General features: G+C 47.3%; 1 protein-coding gene across 1 annotated transcript in view; it reads left to right on the plus strand.

Annotated features, from left to right (window-relative positions):
• The first annotated feature begins 214 nt into the window (after positions 1-214).
• The window catches only part of CD96 (CD96 molecule), a 37,130-nt gene continuing 16,486 nt past the window's right edge, over positions 215-20,858 (plus strand). Inside the window, 6 exon segments of the mRNA XM_071572580.1 lie at positions 215-272; positions 3,647-3,676; positions 3,679-3,924; positions 3,927-4,061; positions 7,573-7,682; positions 9,118-9,339. Of these exon segments, the coding sequence (XP_071428681.1) occupies positions 215-272; positions 3,647-3,676; positions 3,679-3,924; positions 3,927-4,061; positions 7,573-7,682; positions 9,118-9,339 (801 nt within the window).

The raw sequence follows: 20,858 nt of genomic DNA on the forward strand, positions 1-20,858 counted from the left end.
CCAGGACACCGGTTCACAAGATGTACTAGTTTTATCACTCTGGCAGGAAACTGAGGCTTTCACATTTAATGAAGCATTTCTTTGAAGTCATGCTAAGTGACTGTGTTCCACATCTGCCTGTCTGCATGGAGCAGACCATTTCAACTTCCTTTTCTGAGGCCCTAATAGGAGCACCAAGAGAGCTACATATTTACTAGATCTTCATCAAGTGAAGATGGAAAAAATGTGGCTCTCCTCTCTCTTTTGTTTCCTCTCAGTTCTCAGCATCACAGGTAGGAGCATCAGTGGGACACCTTGACTCAGTTTATGATGGAGGGTGGGGAAGGGCAAGCTGGGCTTAGTGTATGATTTACTGTTTTGTGACAACTTTTTAATCACCCTAGTTACAGTGTGCAGCTAGAAATGGCTGTGCTGACTAGCAGATCACTTAATTTAAAATGCCTAACTTGCCAGAATAGTCCCTGAGATGAGCTCACTTATATTTAGAGCAATGTGTGCTCATCTCAAAGGGGCCAAATTGAAAACTGCTTTCAATGAGAAAATAAAAAATACTCTCTCTCTCACACACATACCTGTACATGCAGAAAGGAAGAACTGAAACACTTCAAGGCAAGGGTAAGTTGTATAGCTGCAACCCTTTAAACGGATTCTTCCCTCTTCCTTCCCCACACAGCCCTATGTGCTGTGTTAAAGGCCTGAGAAATAAGTTTGTCATTAGAGTAAAACTGTCAGAAAAGTAGAATGAGGGTTCCATCCCTGTCAGAGCCCAGCACCAGCCCACCACCATATTATCTTAGGAAAGCAAAATGTTTGTTCTTAGTCTTTCTCTCTGCTTGGGTCTGTCTCTTGGGAGTTGAGGTCTCCAGAGTGATTTGTAATTAGAATGGTGAGATTTGTGTTCGATGGGGAGTGAGGAGTTATTTTTTGTTATATCTAACTTGTGTAAGTGTGTGTTATATTGTAGTTTCTTTTCATTTTCTCTTTTCCATAGAAATATATATAGTTAGTTTAAGTATAAACTGGCTTGAGTTTCTAGGGTTTTTTTCCCTTTCTCCCTTTTCTTGCTGGAGGAGAAGGGAGGCTTTGACTCTGTGTTGGGCAGTTGGTATTTTACAAGCTCAACCCAAGACACCTGTGTATGCAGAAAGAGGAAGAACTGAAACACTGCAGGGCAAGGGAAGTTGTATAGCTGCAAAACTTTTAACAGATTCTTCCATCTTCCTTCCCCACACAGCCCTATATGCTGTGTTAAAGGCCTGAGAAATAAGTTTGTCATTAGAGTAAAACTGTCAGAAAAGTAGAATGAGGGTTCCATCCCTGTCAGAGGGAGTTCAAACCAAGAAAAATCCTAGGAAACCCAAGAAAAACCCTGATGTTCTCAACGCCTTCCACTTATCACCCCCAAAATTCTGATCATGCTGAATGCAGGAATATTTATTATCAGCTAGGAAGAACAATTTTGTAGGATACAAATTTTTCCAGCTAAGAAAGGGAAAACTGCATGTATCTGACTGTATCTCAGCATCTTGCATCGCCTATTCCTGTTTTCGTCATCCCTGAGGCAAACTGGATTTTAAAAAGAAGGAAAAATAATTCATACCTATAGTCATAGAAAATAGAAGTTCTCAAATCAATAAAGAAATAGAAGCCTCAAGACATGCACATAGGAAAACAATACTGATTAGAGAAAAATGGGACTTCGGTGTTTTTTTTTCCCATGAGGATGAAATCCTCACTGAAGGCACTCAAAGGTGAAAGTGGACATCATCATGTCCTCTGTAGACATCAGACACCTAAATGTGTGGGAGTTACTCTAACAAATTTAAATTGGAGTACAAGCATGAAATAATGGACAGCATTTGACATAAAATGAGACTGCTTATATTGAGATGCTAACAAAAATTTAAGAACATTTTTGCATGAAAGGGTTTCAGTTAAAATAACTTAACATACTAAGCTCCTAACAAACACAAATGAAAGTGTTGTTTCTACATATATAACTTTTTCATCTTCATATAAACTACTCAAGTGATTATTCATAGGGATTCTTTACTCAATTTTTGACCTAATACAGCACCAGCATGAATTTGAGAGAAAGCTTGTTATGTGTCTTTTCCCTGGTACTCTGATCATAAGATTGCTAATTGCTTTCTGTTTAACTTTTACTGATGCAAAACTTGCAGTGAAATCAGTGAGCATTTCCTATAATAATCCCCTTGGACTGATAAAAATAGTTGTCAGTAATTTTTCTTGCAATGCTTGCCATTCAGGCTGATTTTTGTTTACTCCCCTTACATCATCCCATGTCTCAGAATACAATTAAAAGATGAACAAAACATGTGCACCAATGAAACAATAGAGATTAGTGCTGGCCATGACTATTCAGTAGCTTTGTTCTCCATGCACCTAGTCTCTACGTGTCCATGTCACTCTTCAGTGGATAGGTACCAAATCTCAGCCACCTCTGTGGGGATGTGACACTCTGCCCTTCTTTCTTTTCCCTGCTAAATCAGAGCTGAGGATGCAGTGGGTCCCTGCCTTGCTCCTGGCTGAGGTGGCAGAGTATGGGGCATACTGCAGACACCATCAAGGTTGCCTGACCTCTGACAGGTCACCCCTTGGCTTAGGCACCCCAGAGCCCTGTACCACATGGCAGAGCAAATGTCAAAGCAAAGAAATGGGTACCCACTCTTTTTTTTAATAAAGAAGGTGAGCAGTGGGCACTCGCTGTTGTGGGGAGCCAGCAATGGGCCAAGTGGGACTGCAGGGCAAATTCCAAAGCAAATATACATTGATGTTATGACATACACAGAGGACAAAATCCAATGTAGATGGGGGTGACAAGTCTATATCTAAGAGCAACTGCTCAACTCATTTTTTTCTGTGGACCTGCAAGCCTTTTTGGAAAAGGGGATTTTTGTATATGGCTCTGTGGGTGTGATTTATTATTTGTCTCACTGTGACTCCCCCATACATAAGTTCTTCTTCTCCTTGAGTTGTCAGTACCCTGCATACAGGGGTTTAGGGACTCTTACTGATAGGAGGGAGAAAGGGAGATAAATCAGTTTTACTACAGCAGCAGGTAAACCAAGTAGTACAGGCTCCCATTGAAAGCCCTTTCATTTCATCAATCCATTACTCCTTTATATGGCACACTAAGGGCTGCCACCTGCTTTATGAAATTAATTGAGGAAGAAACCATACATACCAGAGCAACTTGCTCTGACACTGAGCCAGACATTCATTTAGGACATGCAGAAGATGTTTAATAACATGGAGATAAAGGAACAGCTTTCTCTGCCTTAGCAGAAAAGGCAATGGCAATGGGCAGGAGGGTCATTTCAGGACAGAATTAGCCAACAGGGATAACTAATTTGTTCTTGCAAAAAGATTTCCATTTTCACCGAAGCCCTCTGAGCTCCCATTTCTCACCCACAAGCGTGACAGGAGCTCCCTGCCCTCTTCTAGAAACATATGTGTTTGCTTTTCCAGTTCCCTCTCTGCAGTCTGTACTGGTGGAGATTCACTGTAAAACTCCTCTCTGTAAAACCTGTGGTTACAGTTGTAGGGTCTTGATAGTTGTCTGCTTAGGAAAAGCTTTGTTTAAATATTACTTGGACTGAAAATGATCCTGTTTGCTTTTAAGGCCAGTCTTTGGACATTGTTACCGAAACGGAGCTCTGCCAAGTACTGACATGACCCTGATGTGCATCTTTCCAAAACCACACACCACCTACATAATACAGACACAGTGGTCCAAGACTAATGACAGCCAGTCTACCAAAATAGCTGTTTATCACCCGATTTACGGCACACATTACTTCAAATTTTCTGAGGCTCCTTACAACTTTTCGGTGTCCTTCAGCACGAGGAAGTGCTGCCGCCAGGATGTCACAGGGTCTTTGTGCTCCACCAATTTAAATACCCATCTGAATGCAATCAGTGGGCTCTGCATCTGAAAAATGTTACCATCTCCCTTAGTGGGAAGTATGAGTGCAGTTTTTCTACTTACCCATATGGGACAAAGGCTGCAAAAATTCAACTTATTGTCAAGGCAGAAGGTAAGTGATGATGAATGACATGTTGTTTTATCCTAACAGGGGTGGAGGGGGATATATCAGGGTAGATGAACATTTTTTGGTCAGTGATGGTGACTTGTTTAGAGTTCTCAGTGGTACCACTGAATGTCACTGGTACAGTTTCCTATTTACCAGGAACTCTTTAGTTGTTATCCATCTCATGATTGGGAGATCTTATTTGTTAGGAGGAATATGAATTTAGATAGTAAGGCAAAAATGGTGATGATATGGGAAGTTTCCACATTTTTATTTTGGAGAAACTTACTGCAGAGAACACTAGATGAGCAGCTCAGCATATGCAAGGACCAAGGATGCTGGATCTCCAAACCCTGCTGTGCTGCTGCTATGGATGTGCAGCACTGGGTACCAGAAAGAGAAAATATCATTATCTGGTTGAGACTGAGGGCTGGCATCTGCAGGGCATGCTGGTTGTTAGCTCAATGGATGGGTGTGTATCCCCACTGTCAAAAACACACTGGAACAAAGCAGAGGATTGCTTAGGACAATCACAGGAACTTAGATTTGGCTGTTTCTGTCAGCCAAAAGAAAGCTGGAAAGCAGCATGACTGTTCTTGGTAAGTAAGCCTCAAGGGAGTGTGAACTCTAGGAAGGATATTTAAATTATCCTGTCAAAGGAGCAAATGTATTTAAATAGGTGGTACTAGATTTGACTACAAATTAAAAAACAGTGGCAATTGTTAGTGCAGCAACACTGGAACAGCTATTTAATGTCAGCAGTGAGGGCAAAATCCAGACTGCTGTGAAGTTGGAACTGGGCAGGGACATTGAGCAAGCTTGCTGTTGTGCACATGGGGGACCGGATTTGATGACCCCAGAAACCTCTCCCTGACCCAAGTTTCTGCTAACAGCCCAAGCAGGATTGAAGTAAATGCAACAAGCCTGGCATGTTTCAGTTTAGAGCTGCAAGGCCAACATGCTCACTCTGCTTTTGCCCTGGGTCATAGACAGAGAAGATATTCAAAGGTTAGGAGCAGGGTAGGTGCAGGTTATGTCAGGGGTAGCAAAGGGCAGCTGTGCTCCCACTGCCCTTTTACCTTCATTATGAGGCCATATTGGTGGCAGAAGGGACGTTGGTTCCCATGTTGGATCCCGCTGGTATTTCAGAAGGCAAAGGTCTGTGCAAGACTCATATTCAGTCACGTTTATCTCAAGCTGCCACCTGGCTCACGGATGGCCCCTGCATGGCAGTGGCTTCAGGTATTTTGCGCTGTTATCCTGGAGGGAAACCTTGGTCAACTCTGCAGCACCTTCCTACCCTGATAAATTCACAGAGGCAAAACGAGACCCAGCACCTCTGCGCAAGCCATAGAGGCTGGGTGTGTTCAAACAGTACACGCTGGATAACTGTACCAAAGACAGAGCTGCCACACTACCTGCTCTATGGGGATGTGTTAGGATAGGCTCCCTTTTGGGAGTTTTCCTGTGCTTTACAGGGCACAGCAGCTGGATCAAGGGGAGTGCACTGAGGTACAAACAGTGCTGGTAACCCTGTGAAACCCTGCTATGCTTCTGTTCTTCATATGATGATTTTCTGTCTCTTCCTTCAGACAGTAACGCTGCTAATCAGGCACTGCTCCTTTTCTCTTCCCAGTGCCCTTTGTTGATACAGGAATGTTCAACACTGTTATTGCTGTCTACATGTTAAGTGTGGGCAGCTCTTCTTCATATCAGCATCATTGTGTTTTTTTTCAGTAGTTACATGAGGCAGCAAGCTGTGCTACTGGTAACTGCTTGCTAGAAAGAACTAAAAAATTCGGTTTGTTACCTTGTGCAGGTTTGTATTTTTAGGTAACCTGATCTTTTGCAATGAACCATGTTCAGTGAAAAGGAGCCAAAACAACCTTAATCCAGTGTATGAGTGGGCTGGATAAGGGTGATAGTCATTGATTAGTTTCCAACTATATTAAACTGATGTGAAACCAGGTGGATTCAGCTTGTAGATGCTGCAAAAAGCCTGCAGAGCAGCAGGCCTGGATAGGACAGACAAACACAGAGGGCTTTAGCCAACAGACTGTTAATGGAGACGGGAATAAGGGATGGGGTGGTGGGAGAGAATAAGCAGCTGGGACACGTGACTGTGAGAACAGGCAGAGACTGTTTGCAGGTTGAACTCCTGAGATGACTACTGATCTCTGTACTTGTATGCTGCCTGGCACTTTTACATGGTAGATTGTCCAAAAAAGTCTCTGCAGCTTTCTTCCTGAAGAAGCTATAGGTTTGCTTTTGTCCTTTCTTTATCCTTCCTGTATTATCCAGCCCCTTTAGGGCATCTGCACTCTGTGTCCTGCTGCAAGAGTAGCTCCTGAGCTTTTTCTCTCTGGTGGGCCATGTAGGAAAGCTGCTTCTGCTGCTGGGTCTCCTGATCACAAGTCTCAGTGCTGTCTTTCTTCATGTCCCCATGGTGCAGACTGTGTCCTGGCATCATTGTTCTGTGCTTGGGTGCCAGATACAAAGGAAGTTACAGTCACTGGCATGTCCCCACTGACAAATAACGTGGCAGTCTGGGACGGGTAGATATTCTCACTTCCCTCAAAATAAAAAATAAAAAATTACATATCTATTATATCTCAACATGCAAGCCAGAGCTAGCAGGGGAGCGAAGCTTAAGAGTCTCCCTACAGTGTGTGCTGGTGCCTGCCTGGAGGGAAGAGCCTGCAGGTCACAGCAGGGAGGATGGCATGGCAGTCTGCACTGCACTACTGCCCACTGCACAGCTGGGACTCAGAGAGGCCGGTGCTGATCAAACCACCTGTAGCACCTCCAGCCCATCACCACTGCTCTTCCTGTTTAAATGCACACTTGCATGCAGACATGACTTCTGAACCACAGCTATGCTCTTTCCAGCGCACCATTCTACCCTCCCACAGCTGGACTGGAGCCCTGGACTGGGAATGGGTACAGCAGGAGATGCTGAAATGCCTTTTCAAATGGATAAGAAAGGAAAGAGTAACAAGTTTTCTGTTTCTGGTAGTGGGAAGGTTGTAGAATAACAAAAGGAGCACTAACACTGGGAAAAGGGGTTAATCCTAACCTGACTGACATGCTGAATACCTTGCTTAGTGAAAAAAAAAGGTCTGCAGATATTTTCAGAGAAAAGGAAATACAGGTGCACAAAATTGATGTGAAGGTTTCCACAGGGGGAAAAAACTGTAAAAGAAAAATTGAAGCTTCAAATTATCCTCAGCTCCAAAAGGAGGCATCTTGAGCTTGCAGTTAAGAAAAGCTTTTATAAGAATTGCCAAAAAAATCAGGTAAAACTGTGAACTGAGTCATGAAACTACATCTAGAATGAGATGCATGGCTTTCACTTAACAAATGTGGTAATGATTGAAAATTACAGCTCCCTTCTAATAAAAAAGTGCATGTTCATGCTGACTAGTAAGACTAGTCAGCATTGGTTTTCAAAGCACAATGAACATCATGTTTCTGAGTTTTCTTCTTGGGCTTTTCGTTGTTGTTGCAATGATAAAAGAGGAGCAGCACTACCTGAAGAAAGTGTGGTTAAACCAGACTTTAGAAATTCCATGCCTTAAGGACACAGCCTCGGAAAATTTGTCCACTTATCCTTTGAAATGGCCAGTGGTGAGTATTTTTCATCTCAGGTATAAAGTTCAGAAAGAACTACAGCGTATTTTTGCAGATTGAAATAGAATTGTTCTACTTTACTGTGTCCTGCAGAACCTGCTAAAAAAAATGTATCAGCCTCACTGGACTGTGATAAAAAAGGGAAAAAATAAAAACATGGGTTTGCAACAAACACACCACAAATAATAGCTGTTAAAGAAACAAAGAGGGAAAATTCCATCTTTTTTAAGTTTTTTTTCTTAATTTTTCAGGAGCACACACACAGAGCAGGGCCATGGAAAATGGCAAATATAACAGAAGTAAAATATTTATGTTGGATTTCTCAAGGATTTTTTCTGTAGTGTTTGAAAAACATGTGGTTACTGTGTCGAGCAGTAAGATAATCAGGCTGCTTTGAGATAGAAAAAGAGGCACTCACTAGTGGTTTTGGTTTTGTTAACCTCTGTGTCACAGATGCCAACTGAAGACATGCAAATCCAGTTATCAAGTTAACCGCATGAAAAACTGTTTTAAAGCAATTTGCTGTGAGATACAAAGCTTGCTACATTTTTGTACTTTATCTCAATCTCTGGATAAATATTTACCAGCATGTTTTAATGTAACCTTTTAACATTAATTTCAACGTATAAAGATAAGTATCAGCAAGCAGCGTCCTTGAGCTTTGCCTGTTTATTTATATCTGTTCTCACTGAGGAGCTGAGGGTTTTCTAAAAGGTGATTTTCAAATATTTTAGGGTTTTTAACCTTTTGCCCTAGTTCATTATCTATATGTATATCCTCTGTGCAAGTCATTCTTAATATTAAGATTTCAATGGAACATCCTTGTCCTTACTAATTTTTAGTTTTCCTAGTTCACTCTACAAAGTAGCAGAGGAAAGGGAAAAAACTCCAGAGGTCAGTACAATGGCATATCTGGATTGCCATGTGTCACACAGAGTAAAGCTTTCAAATACGTACTGGGACAGGCGTCCAGGATGTACAGGCTGTGCCTATATCTAGGGGTGGCTGCCAGACAGACAATAAGAGGAGAAGATTTTTGGTTTGTATTATCTGATTCTTGTTATTTAAAATTCTAGAAGAGCAAAGTTTGTTCTTGAAATTTCAGTCATATTTAATAAATGTGGGATGTTCAGCATAACTTAAAGACTGGTGCAGCGAGAAAGCAGCTCTGTTGCCCAGTCAACAGGATATAGAGATCAGGACTCATCAAACACAGCTATTTACTCCATACTTTGTTGGTAAGATGATGACCAATCTTGGCTTTGAAATTCTAGAAGACAATGTATTTAGGAAAAAAAAATGTTGCAATGACCCTTTACAATGCTAAGGATGAAAAGGAAGGTTTTCATAGTGGGAATAGAGTTTGCTTACAAAAATACTTTTCTCTATGTGTGTCCAGTCTTCACAATCTTGCGGGATTTTCTTTTCACAGGGCGAAAATGGCAGGAAAGAGGAACTTGTGACCAAGGAGCCCTCCTGTCCTGCCTTGTACAGGAACGGCAGTGCACTGTACAGGCAAAGAGTCTTCCTGGGCTTGAATAATGCTCTAAAGATTTTCCCCACCAAAATCACTGATGACAGCAGGGTCTTTTCCTGTCATGTGCTGTACCACCCAGAGAGAGTCCAGAAAAGCAGCACCATTGTGAGAGTATTTGGAAAGGGGCTTAAGCCAGTGGCCTGCTTCCTTGCACTTGGAAAAGTGTTATGGGTTCACCCAGGTGGGCGAAATTTGGGCTCTGAAGTCTGGGCTAGGCCGAAGCTGTCAGCTGACTTGAGCTGGGCTGAGCTAACAGCTGACCTCGTCTAGCCAGTAATTTTGTATTCCATACCACATTATGACATCATCTCCAGGGAAGTAGGAACCAGTGTGGGAGTGGTTAAGGCAGTCGCTTCTCAGCCTTCCTCTTGGGAGGACGCATGATGCTGTCCAAGGGGGGATGGAGAGGACCAGGCCCACCACTGGCTCACCAGGTATCTCAGGAAAGTAAAATGTGTTGTTCTGGGTCTCTCCTTTCTGCTTGAGTTTGTCATCCTGGGGAATAAGTTCTTTCTTAAGTAATGTGTTCATTAAGAATTGGGGAACGTGTTGTTGCAGACTTGTGTGAGTGTATATTTGTACTCTCTTCTAATAGTCTCTTCCTTTCTGTAACAATATATGTAGTTTTAGTATAAACTTAGTTTGAAGTGTTTTTTTCCTGTCCCCTCTCTTTTCCTCCCTTTCCTTGGTGTTAGGAGGGAGGCTTTTCTCTCTGTACTTGGGGGGGTTGGCCGTTGCTTATCTCAAACCAAGACAAAAAGTAGCACTCTTGTCTGGTTCTGAGGCAAATAGCTTTTGAAACATACTGGGTTTTTTTTAAAAAATAAACATATTTGCATTGCAATTTTTTTAGCTGCAATGAGGTATAGTGTTAGTAAAGAGCCCTGTAGTTCTTAGAAGAATTTGAGGCCATTCCTTCAATTTTTGATACAAAAAAATAGTAGATTCATTGCACATATACCATCCCCACTGGCGTGCACGTGGCCAGTATCTTATTCTGATGTGTAGCCTTCTGCTGGGACTTTGCGGTCTACAGAGAAGCACCTTGGTCATCAAGATCTCTGTGCCCCAAATGATTATACTGCCTTGTGGTTAAAAAAACATGGCCAAAGGCTAGTAAGCAGTTTGGAACTACTGTTGTTGCAAAGTCACATCCTCAAAGGCACGTGATGTTCAACTGCTGCCAAATGCTCCGGCTCTAAAACTGAGGGTACTGTCTGAAGGGTCTCAAACAGGTCAGGAGTGGTGGAGGCTGTGTACTGCAAACATATGGACGGGCATTGTATGCTGGAAGCCTTCCTCATCTTTAGTTTCTTGCTCTGTTCCCTTTCTAGTAGCTTAGGAACTACTCTAAGCAATTGCTGAGGTACAACTGCGTCAGAAAAATGCTGCCCACTTGAAAACCAGTCTTTATTTTCTGTTTATAGATTAGGTGATCTGAAAAACATACTTTCAAAGCTCCTAAAATGAATGGGTGTTAAACAGTAGGTCTGTCAACAGTCCTTTGATTGTAGCTGATTGCCTAAGGAAGCCCACGGCTTGAGGGTGGCACAGCCATGCAAGGCTGATGCTCTAAATTCAAAGAAAGGTTCAACAGGGGGCAGAAAAAAAAAGAAGGTAAACTGTGCCTGAGAACTGTTGGTCACTGATTTAAAACATTTAAAAATTGAAGTTAATGATCTGAAATCTCCTCTCGTGTTTACATTATTCAGACATGGGTCTTATTTTAAAAAATCAACATTTGTCAAATAGCAACAGTGTTACCTGGGTAATCATTCAAGCATACGAACATACTTGAACTCCTCTTCCTCTCCATCACTGCTGATGCTCTCACCTTGATTTGTGTGTCTGTTAGCCTAAGAGGTTGCTTTATTTAGCTTTTTCCCAGAATTACCATGAGGTGTGCATGCACCCACATCAGCATATTAAGTACAACAGGGTAGAGAGGCAACAAAGAGAAGGCAACTGTGGCCCTTGGTGGTGAACAGTCTGTGTATTTCCCAGTAAGTGCTGACTGGCCTTGGACCAGGGTGCTGTGCCATCAGCCTCTCTTGCACTGGTCCTGAGAGTAGAGCCAGGTGCAGGGGCTCCCTGAGAGCCCTAAGGTTTGTGGTGGGTACTTAGGAAAGTCTGTCAGACCTCAGACAAGTAGAGTCCACAGCTTGGATGAAGTGTGTTTGTGCTCCTAGCCCTTTCATATCTGAGACTTTACAGGTGAAATAACTATTTTGCACCTTGTCTCACTCTTTTCTGTTACTATTCACTGAAGTCATGTTGCTTATGATTATGATGCCTTGGATTGCATATCCCTGTGAACAGAGACACACTGCAGACGAGTTAATGGAGAAAGATATAGGGATTTATTAGAAGGACCTTCCATGTTCAAACCCAGGGAGTTTGACCCCAGGTCTGACCCTATGGTCAGGAAGTCACAGGGTTTTATGCCCCTCACGGACATCCAATCAGAAGTTCCCATTTCTCTCTAATGCACACCCAAAAGTCCTGCCTATCTGTCCCCTTCGTCATGGTAGGGGGCAGTTAGGCCTTCTCCTGTTGTTTGTCTTCTGTTATCTTGAACGTGTCTGCTCAAAACAGCTCGGCCTTGACAGGGCCTGCCAGCTCGTGAGAAAGGCACTTTAGTATTCAGACTTAAGATCAGGGCAACTTAGCAGAGAATATATGATTCTAAAACCTCCTAAAATTACATTAAATCACATTCTTAGGCATCAGTTACATCATACCATCCTTTGTCCATTTACCTCTCTTGTGCTGCAACAGGATAGAAGATCAAAAGCGGAGGGTTTGGAGCCTCCTCTGTGCCAACACACCCCTGTGCTGTACTGGCAGGGCAGAACAGGCAGAGACAGTGGCCAGAATAATCTAGGAAACATTTGGGGGCAAAGAGCCTTTTCAGATGACAGCACCTCTTTCTTCATTGTGCTGACCAGGGAGTGAAGAAATGAAAATTGATATCTTAGCACTCAGATCCAGCCTCAAATGGCTGGGAAAGAATCAAGAGATAGTATGTGTGCAAAATATCAACAAAACATTATGATGGTTATATCTGTTGTCGTGGCCATTAGCAAGGACACAGCTAAAGAACAAAGCCCAGCTGAAACCTGGGGAGATGTTCTGATCTGGAGGAGGAGGAGGAGGAGGTGGAGGTGGAGGGGGAGGAGGGGGACGAGGAGGAGGGGGACGAGGAAGAAGACAAGGAGGAGGAGGAGGACGAGGAGGAGGAGGAAGACGAAGTGGAGGAGGAGGAGGAGGAGGGGGACGAGGAAGAAGACGAGGAGGAGGAGGAGGACGAGGAGGAGAAGGAGGAGGAGAAAGAAGAGGAGGTGGAGGAAGACGAGAAGGAGGAGGAGGAGGAGGAGGAGGAAGACGAAGTGGAGGAGGAGGAGGAGGAGGAGGAGGAAGATGAAGTGGAGGAGGAGGAGGAGGAAGACGAAGTGGAGGAGGAGGAGGAGGAGGAGGAGGAGGAGGAGAAGGAGGAGGAGGAGGAAAAGGACGAGGAGGAGGAGGAAGAGGAAGAGGAGGAGGAGGAGGAGGAGGAGAAAGAAGACAAGGAGGAGGACAAGGAGGAGGAGGAGGAGGAAGACGAAGTGGAGGAGGAGGAGGAGGTGGAGGAAGACGAGGACGAGGAGGAGGAGGAAGAGGACGAGGACGAGGATGAGCATCATGAGGAAGAGGAGGAGGATGAAGAAGAGGAGGAGGAGGATGAAGCCGAGGAGGAGAAGGAGGGGGAGGACGAGGAGGAGGAGGACGAGGAGGAGGAAGCGGAGGAGAAGGAGGAGAAAGAGGACAAGGAGAAGGAGGAGGAGGAGGAGGAAGAGGAGGAGGAGGAGGAGGAGGAAGAGGAGGAGGAAGAAGAAGTGGAGGAGGATGAAGAGGATGAGGAGGAGGAGGAAAAGGACGAGGAGGAAGAGGAAGAGGAGGAGGAGGAGGAGTAAGAAGAGGAAGAGGAGGAGGAGGAGGAGGAGGAGGAGGAAGAGGAGGAGGATGAAGAAGAGGAGGAGGAGGATGAAGCCGAGGAGGAGAAGGAGGGGGAGGACGAGGAGGAGGAAGCGGAGGAGAAGGAGGAGAAAGAGGACAAGGAGAAGGAGGAGGAGGAGGAGGAAGAGGAGGAGGAGGAGGAGGAGGAAGAGGAGGAGGAAGAAGAAGTGGAGGAGGATGAAGAGGATGAGGAGGAGGAGGAAAAGGACGAGGAGGAAGAGGAAGAGGAGGAGGAGGAGGAGGGGGACAAGGAGGACAAAGACTAGGAGGAGGAGGAGGAGGAGGAGGATGAAGATGACGAGGAGGAGGAGGAAGAGGAGGAGGAGGAAGAAGAAGTGGAGGAGGAGGAGGAGTAAGAAGAGGAAGAGGAGGAGGAGGAGGAGGAGGAGGAGGAAGAGGAGGAGGAAGAAGAAGTGGAGGAGGATGAAGCCGAGGAGGAGGAGGAGGAGGACGAGGAGGAGGAGGAGAAAGAAGACGAGGAGGAGGACAAAGAGGAGGAGGAGGAAGAAGAAGTGGAGGAGGATGAAGAGGATGAGGAGGAGGAGGAGGAGGACAAGGACGAGGACAAGGACGAGGACGAGGACGAGGATCAGCATCAGGAGGAAGAGGAGGAGGACGAAGAAGAGGAGGAGGAGGAAAAGGACGAGGAGGAGGAGGAGGAGAAGGAGGAGGAGGAGGAGGAGGAAGAGGAGGAGGAGGAGGAGAAGTAAGAGGAGACGAGGACGAGAAATATTACGAGGAAGACGCAGAGGAGGAGGCGGAAGACGAGGATGAGGAGGCGGAAGGAAAACTGGAGGAGGAGGAGGAGGAAAAGGAGGAGGAGGAGGACGATGACGAGGACGAGGACGAGGAGGAAGAAGATGAGGACAAGGAGGAGGAGGAATAGGAGGAAGAGGAAGTCGAGGACGAGAAGGAGGAGGAAAAGGAGGAGGAGGAGCAGGAGGAGGAGGAGGAAGAAGAGGAGGACGAAGAAGAGGAGGAAAAGGAGGAGGAGGATGAAGAGGACGAGGAGGAGGAGGAAAAGGACGAGGAGGAGGAGGAAGAGGAAGAGGAGGAGGAGGAGAAAGAAGACAAGGAGGAGGACAAGGAGGAGGAGGAGGAGGAAGACGAAGTGGAGGAGGATGAAGAGGACAAGGAGGAGGAGGAAAAGGACGAGGAGGAGGAGGACGAGGACGAGGATGAGCATCATGAGGAAGAGGAGGAGGATGAAGAAGAGGAGGAGGAGGATGAAGCCGAGGAGGAGAAGGAGGGGGAGGACGAGAAGGAGGAAGCAGCGGAGGAGAAGGAGGAGAAAGAGGACGAGGAGAAGGAGGAGGAGGAGGAGGAGGAGGAAGAGGAGGAGGAGGAGGAGGAAAAGGACGAGGAGGAGGAAGAGGAAGAGGAGGAGGAGGAGGAGGAGAAAGAAGACAAGGAGGAGGACAAGGAGGAGGAGGAGGAAGAGGAGGAGGAAGAAGAAGTGGAGGAGGATGAAGAGGACGAGGAGGAGGAGGAAAAGGACGAGGAGGAGGAGGAAAAGGACGAGGAGGAGGAGGAAGAGGAAGAGGAGGAGGAGGAGGAAGAAGAGGAGGAGGAGGAAGAAGAAGTGGAGGAGGATGAAGAGGACGAGGAGGAGGAGGAAAAGGACGAGGAGGAGGAGGAAGAGGAAGAGGAGGAGGAGGAGGAAGAAGAGGAGGAGGAGGATGAAGCCGAGGAGGAGGAGGAGGACGAGGAGGAGGACGAGGAGGAGGAGGAGAAAGAAGACGAGGAGGAGGACATAGAGGAGGAGGAGGAAGAAGAAGTGGAGGAGGATGAAGAGGACGAGGAGGAGGAGGAAAAGGACGAGGAGGAGGAGGAAGAGGAAGAGGAGGAGGAGGAGGAAGAAGAGGAGGAGGAGGATGAAGCCGAGGAGGAGGAGGAGGACGAGGAGGAGGACGAGGAGGAGGAGGAGAAAGAAGACGAGGAGGAGGACATAGAGGAGGAGGAGGAAGAAGAAGTGGAGGAGGATGAAGAGGATGAGGAGGAGGACAAGGACGAGGACAAGGACAAGGACGAGGACGAGGATCAGCATCAGGAGGAAGAGGAGGAGGACGAAGAAGAGGAGGAGGAGGAGGAGAAGGAGGAGGAGGAGGAGGAAGAGGAGGAGGAGGAGGAGAAGTAAGAGGAGACGAGGACGAGAAATATTACGAGGAAGACGCAGAGGAGGAGGCGGAAGACGAGGATGAGGAGGCGGAAGGAAAACTGGAGGAGGAGGAGGAGGAAAAGGAGGAGGAGGAGGAGGACGACGAGGACGAGGACGAGGAGGAAGAAGATGAGGACAAGGAGGAGGAGGAATAGGAGGATGAGAAGGAAGAGGAAGACGAGGACGAGAAGGATAAGGAGGAAGACGAAGAGGAAGTGTAGGAACACGAGGAGGAGGAGGAGGACGAAGACGAGGATGAGGAGGCAGAAGGAGAACAGGAGGAGGAGGAGGAGGAGGAGGAAAAGGAGGAGGAGGAGGAAAAGGAAGATAAAGACGAGGAGAAGGAGGAGGAAGAAGACGAGGAGGAGGAGGAGGAGGAGGAGGAGGAGGAAAAGGAGGAAGAGGAAGTCGAGGACGAAAAGGAGGAGGAAAAGGAGGAGGAGGAGCAGGAGGAGGAGGAGGAAGAAGAGGAGGACGAAGAAGAGGAGGAGGAAGAGGAGGAGGACGAGGGCGAGGACGAGGATGAGTATCATGAGGAAGAGGAGGAGGACAAGGAAGAGGAGGAGGAGGATGAAGCTGATGAAGAGGTGGAGATGGAGGAGGAGGAGGAAGCGGAGGAGGAGGACGAGGAAGAGGAGGAGGAGGATGAAGATGAGGAGGAGGAGGATGAAGATGAGGAGAGGAGGAGGAAGACGAGGAGGAGGAGGTGGAGGAAGAGAAGGAGGAGGAGGAAGACCAGGAGGAAGACGAGGAAGATGTGGAGGAGGAGGAGGAGGATGACGAAGATGAGGAGGAGGAGGAAAAGGACGAGGACGAGGATGAGCATCATGAGGAAGACGAGGAGGACGAAGACGAGGAGGAGGAGGAGGAGGAGGAGGAGGAAAAGGACGAGGAGTAGGAGGATGAGGACGAAGACGAGGAGGAGGAGGAGGAAGAAGAAGAGGACAAGGAGGATGAGGAGGAGGAGGAGGAAGAGGAGGAGAAGGAGGAGCAGGATGAGGAGGAGGAGGAAGATGAGGAGGAGGAGGAGGATGAGGATGAGTACATGAGGAAGACGAGGAGGAGGAGGAAGAAGAAGAGGACAAGGAGGAAGAGGAGGAGGAGGAGGAAGAGGAGGAGAAGGAGGAGCAGGATGAGGAGGATGACGAAGATGAGGAGGAGGAGGAAAAGGACGAGGACGAGGATGAGCATCATGAGGAAGGCGAGGAGGAAGAGGAGGAGGAGGAGGAAGAAGAAGAGGACAAGGAGGATGAGGAGGAGGAGGAGGAAGAGGAGGAGAAGGAGGAGCAGGATGAGGAGGAGGAGGAAGATGAGGAGGAGGAGGAGGATGAGGATGAGTACATGAGGAAGACGAGGAGGAGGAGGAAGAAGAAGAGGACAAGGAGGAAGAGGAGGAAGACGAGGAGGAAGAGGAAGATGAGGATGATAAGGATAAGGAGGAAGACGAGGAGGAGGAGAAGGAGGAAAACGAGGAGGAAGAAGAGAAGGAGGAGGAGGAGGAGGAAGAAGAAGAGGAGGAGGAGGAGGAGGAGGAGGAGGAGGAGGAGGAGGAAGACGAGGACGAGAAGGATAAGGAGGAAGAGGAGGAGGAGGAAGAGGAAGACGAGGAGGATGAAGAGGAGGAGGAGAAGGAGAAGTAAGAGGAGACGAGGATGAGAAATATTACGAGGAAGACGCAGAGGAGGAGGCGGAAGATGAGGACGACGAAGACGAGGATGAGGAGGCGGAAGGAAAACTGGAGGAGGAGGAGGAGGAAAAGGAGGAGGAGGACGACGAGGACGAGGACGAGGAGGAAGAAGATGAGGACAAGGAGGAGGAGGAATAGGAGGATGAGAAGGAAGAGGAAGACGAGGACGAGAAATATTACGAGGAAGACGCAGAGGAGGAGGCGGAAGACGAGGACGACGAGGACGACGAAGACGAGGATGAGGAGGCGGAAGGAAAACTGGAGGAGGAGGAGGAGGAAAAGGAGGAGGAGGACGACGAGGACGAGGACGAGGAGGAAGAAGATGAGGACAAGGAGGAGGAGGAATAGGAGGATGAGAAGGAAGAGGAAGACGAGGATGAGAAATATTACGAGGAAGACGCAGAGGAGGAGGCGGAAGACGAGGACGACGAAGACGAGGATGAGGAGGCGGAAGGAAAACTGGAGGAGGAGGAGGAGGAAAAGGAGGAGGAGGACGACGAGGACGAGGACGAGGAGGAAGAAAATGAGGACAAGGAGGAGGAGGAATAGGAGGATGAGAAGGAAGAGGAAGACGAGGACGAGAAGGATAAGGAGGAAGACGAGGAGGAAGTGTAGGAACACGAGGAGGAGGACGAAGACGAGGATGAGGAGGCGGAAGGAGAACAGGAGGAGGAGGAGGAGGAGGAGGAAAAGGAGGAGGAGGAGGAGGAGGAAAAGGAAGATAAAGACGAGGAGGAGGAGGAGGAAGAAGACGAGGATGAGGAGGCGGAAGGAAAACTGGAGGAGGAGGAGGAGGAAAAGGAGGAGGAGGACGACGAGGACGAGGACGAGGAGGAAGAAGATGAGGATAAGGAGGAGGAGGAATAGGAGGATGAGAAGGAAGAGGAAGACGAGGACGAGAAGGATAAGGAGGAAGACGAGGAGGAAGTGTAGGAACACGAGGAGGAGGAGGAGGACGAAGACGAGGATGAGGAGGCGGAAGGAGAACAGGAGGAGGAGGAGGAGGAGGAGGAAAAGGAGGAGGAGGAGGAGGAGGAGGAAAAGGAAGATAAAGACGAGGAGGAGGAGGAGGAAGAAGACGAGGAGGAGGAGGAGGAGGAGGAGGAAGAAGATGAGGAGGAGGAGGAGGAGAAGGAGGAAGAGGAGGAGGAGGAGGAAAAGGAGGAGGAGGAGGAGGAGGATGAAGATAATGAATAGGAGGCAGAGGAGGAGGAGGAGGAGGAGGAGGAGGAGGAGGAGGAAGCGGAGGAGGGGACGAGGATGAAGACGAGGAGGAGGAGGAGGAGGAGGATGAAGACGAGGAAGAGGAGGAGGACGAGGGTGAGGATGAGGATGAGTATCATGAGGAAGAGGAGGAGAACGAGGAAGAGGAGGAGGATGAAGCTGATGAAGAGGTGGAGATGGAGGAGGAGGAGGAAGCGGAGGAGGAGGACGAGGAAGAGGAGGAGGAGGCTGAAGATGAGGAGGAGGTGGAGGAAGATGAGGAGGAGGAGGATGAGGAGGATGAAGATAATGACAAGGAGGAGGAGGAGGAGGAGGGGAAGGTGGAGGAGGAGGAGGAGGAGGAGGAGGAGGACGAGGACGAGGACGAGGATGAGGAGGATGAAGATAATGACAAGGAGGAGGAGGAGGAGGAGGGGAAGGTGGAGGAGGAGGAGGAGGAGGAGGAGGAGGACGAGGACGAGGACGAGGATGAGGACAAGGATGAGTATCATGAGGAAGAGGAGGAGGAGGATGAAGCCGAGGAGGAGGTGGAGGAACACGAGGAGGAGGAGGAGGAAGACGAGGAGGAAAAGAAGGAGAAGGAGGATGACGAGGAGGAAGACGAGCAGGCCGAAGAGGAGGAGGAAGAGGAGGAGGAAGAGAAGGAGGAGAAGGAGGAGGAGGAAGCTGAGGAGGAGGAGGAGGAGGAAGAAGACGAGGAGGAGCAGGAGGAGGAGGAGGAAGAAGAGGAGGACGAAGAAGAGGAGGAGGAAGAGGAGGAGGACGAGGGCGAGGACGAGGATGAGTATCATGAGGAAGAGGAGGAGGACAAGGAAGAGGAGGAGGAGGATGAAGCTGATGAAGAGGTGGAGATGGAGGAGGAGGAGGAAGTGGAGGAGGAGGACGAGGAAGAGGAGGAGGAGGATGAAGATGAGGAGGAGGAGGATGAAGATGAGGAGAGGAGGAGGAAGATGAGGAGGAGAAGGAGGAGGAGAAAGTGGAGGAGGAGGAGGTGGAGGAAGAGAAGGAGGAGGAGGAAGACCAGGAGGAAGACGAGGAAGACGTGGAGGAGGAGGAGGAGGATGACGAAGATGAGGAGGACAAGGATGAGGTGGAGGAGGACGAGGGGGATGAGGAGGAGGATGAGGACGAGGAAGAGCAGGAGGAGGACGAGGAGGAGGACGAGGATGAGGACGCAGTCGAGGACTAGGAGGAGGACGAGAAAGAGCAGGAAGAGGACAAGGAGGAGGGGAACGAGGACAAGGAGGAAGAGTAGGATGAGGAGGAGGAGGACGACGAGGACGTGGACGAGGAGGAGGAGGACGAGGAGTACGACAAGGAGGAAGAGGAGAAGGAGTTGATGTTTCCTGTGGAAAATTCCTTGTGCAGGATCACTGACAAACGCTTCAGGTGGGGCTGAACACAGCAGAGACAGATGAAGTCTGAGGGGTGGCGAAGTGTCTCACATTGGAGAGCTGGGTAGGAGAGGATGGGGAAGGCATGAGAAAGTGTCTAAATGAAGTTGAGGGTCTTCATAAGTTGAGTAAAGACTCAACTTGAAGATGAACAAACAAGAGAGCTTTTTCTAAGGGGATACTTTTGGACTGCAATACTTTAAAACATTTCTTTTCTAGAGCAGAGTTCTTTTAGATACAAGCCTCTCCAAAAACATATGACCTTTTCAAGTGTAACTTTGCCAAATATTGGTTTCTCCTTTTTGTAATAGTAAAAGCTCAGCAGCAGAAACTACGGAACTAAATGTTGATTTTCCAATAGATCCAAAATATTGGTAAATATCCTAGCAAGACGAGTGAATGACAAAATGTTAACAGAGGCTAAGATGTTAATTAGAAAACATCTATTAGATCATGCAGTTATGCAGGAGAGTTACCCAGCAAACTTATCTTCTGAGAAAGCAGAGGAGAGTATATAATACAGGTGCGGAGAAGTGTGCCCATTCTCATCAAAAAAAAAAAAGGAAGAGCATGCACTAGACTGGACATCACTTAGTCTCCCAGCCAACTTTTTGCTGAGATCAGAAGATCCAGTTGACCAGAATTTTTCTTACCTTTGAAAAAGTATGCTTGTATTTTGCCAGCTCCACTACCATCTGTACAGTTTTGACAAGGCAGAAACAAGAATGAAATCTTGAAACATTCATTTTCTGATAGGAAGAATCTAACAAACACCCCAAAACCAAACCAACCAACCAACCAGCCAAGCCAGTAAAGACCAAAACCAAGAAGAAAAAAATTTCATCCAGAAGTACCCCAAGTCCAGAAAACCATAAGGCCATGATAATCAGATCTATGTCATGACCAGTCATAATCCATCAGTAACATTAAGCAAAAAAGTGGAAATTTAAAAAAATAAAAATAATTAAAAAAAAAGACAGGAGAGTCTTTAGTGGATGAGCTGTATAAAACAACAGAGACACTTGTTCATATCAGAGGGGAATGTAATGAAGTGAGGTGACCACACATCAGTTAATGGGGTAAGAAAAAAGAGAAAACTGTCTTAATGGTGTAGAATAAAGTGAGATTTAAGTTGGAAAGAGAAAGAAACACAAATGTCCTAACTAATCCAGGGACA

This window comes from Pithys albifrons, chromosome 1 (genome assembly GCF_047495875.1).
Source record: "Pithys albifrons albifrons isolate INPA30051 chromosome 1, PitAlb_v1, whole genome shotgun sequence".
NCBI classification, from domain to species: Eukaryota; Metazoa; Chordata; class Aves; order Passeriformes; family Thamnophilidae; genus Pithys; species Pithys albifrons.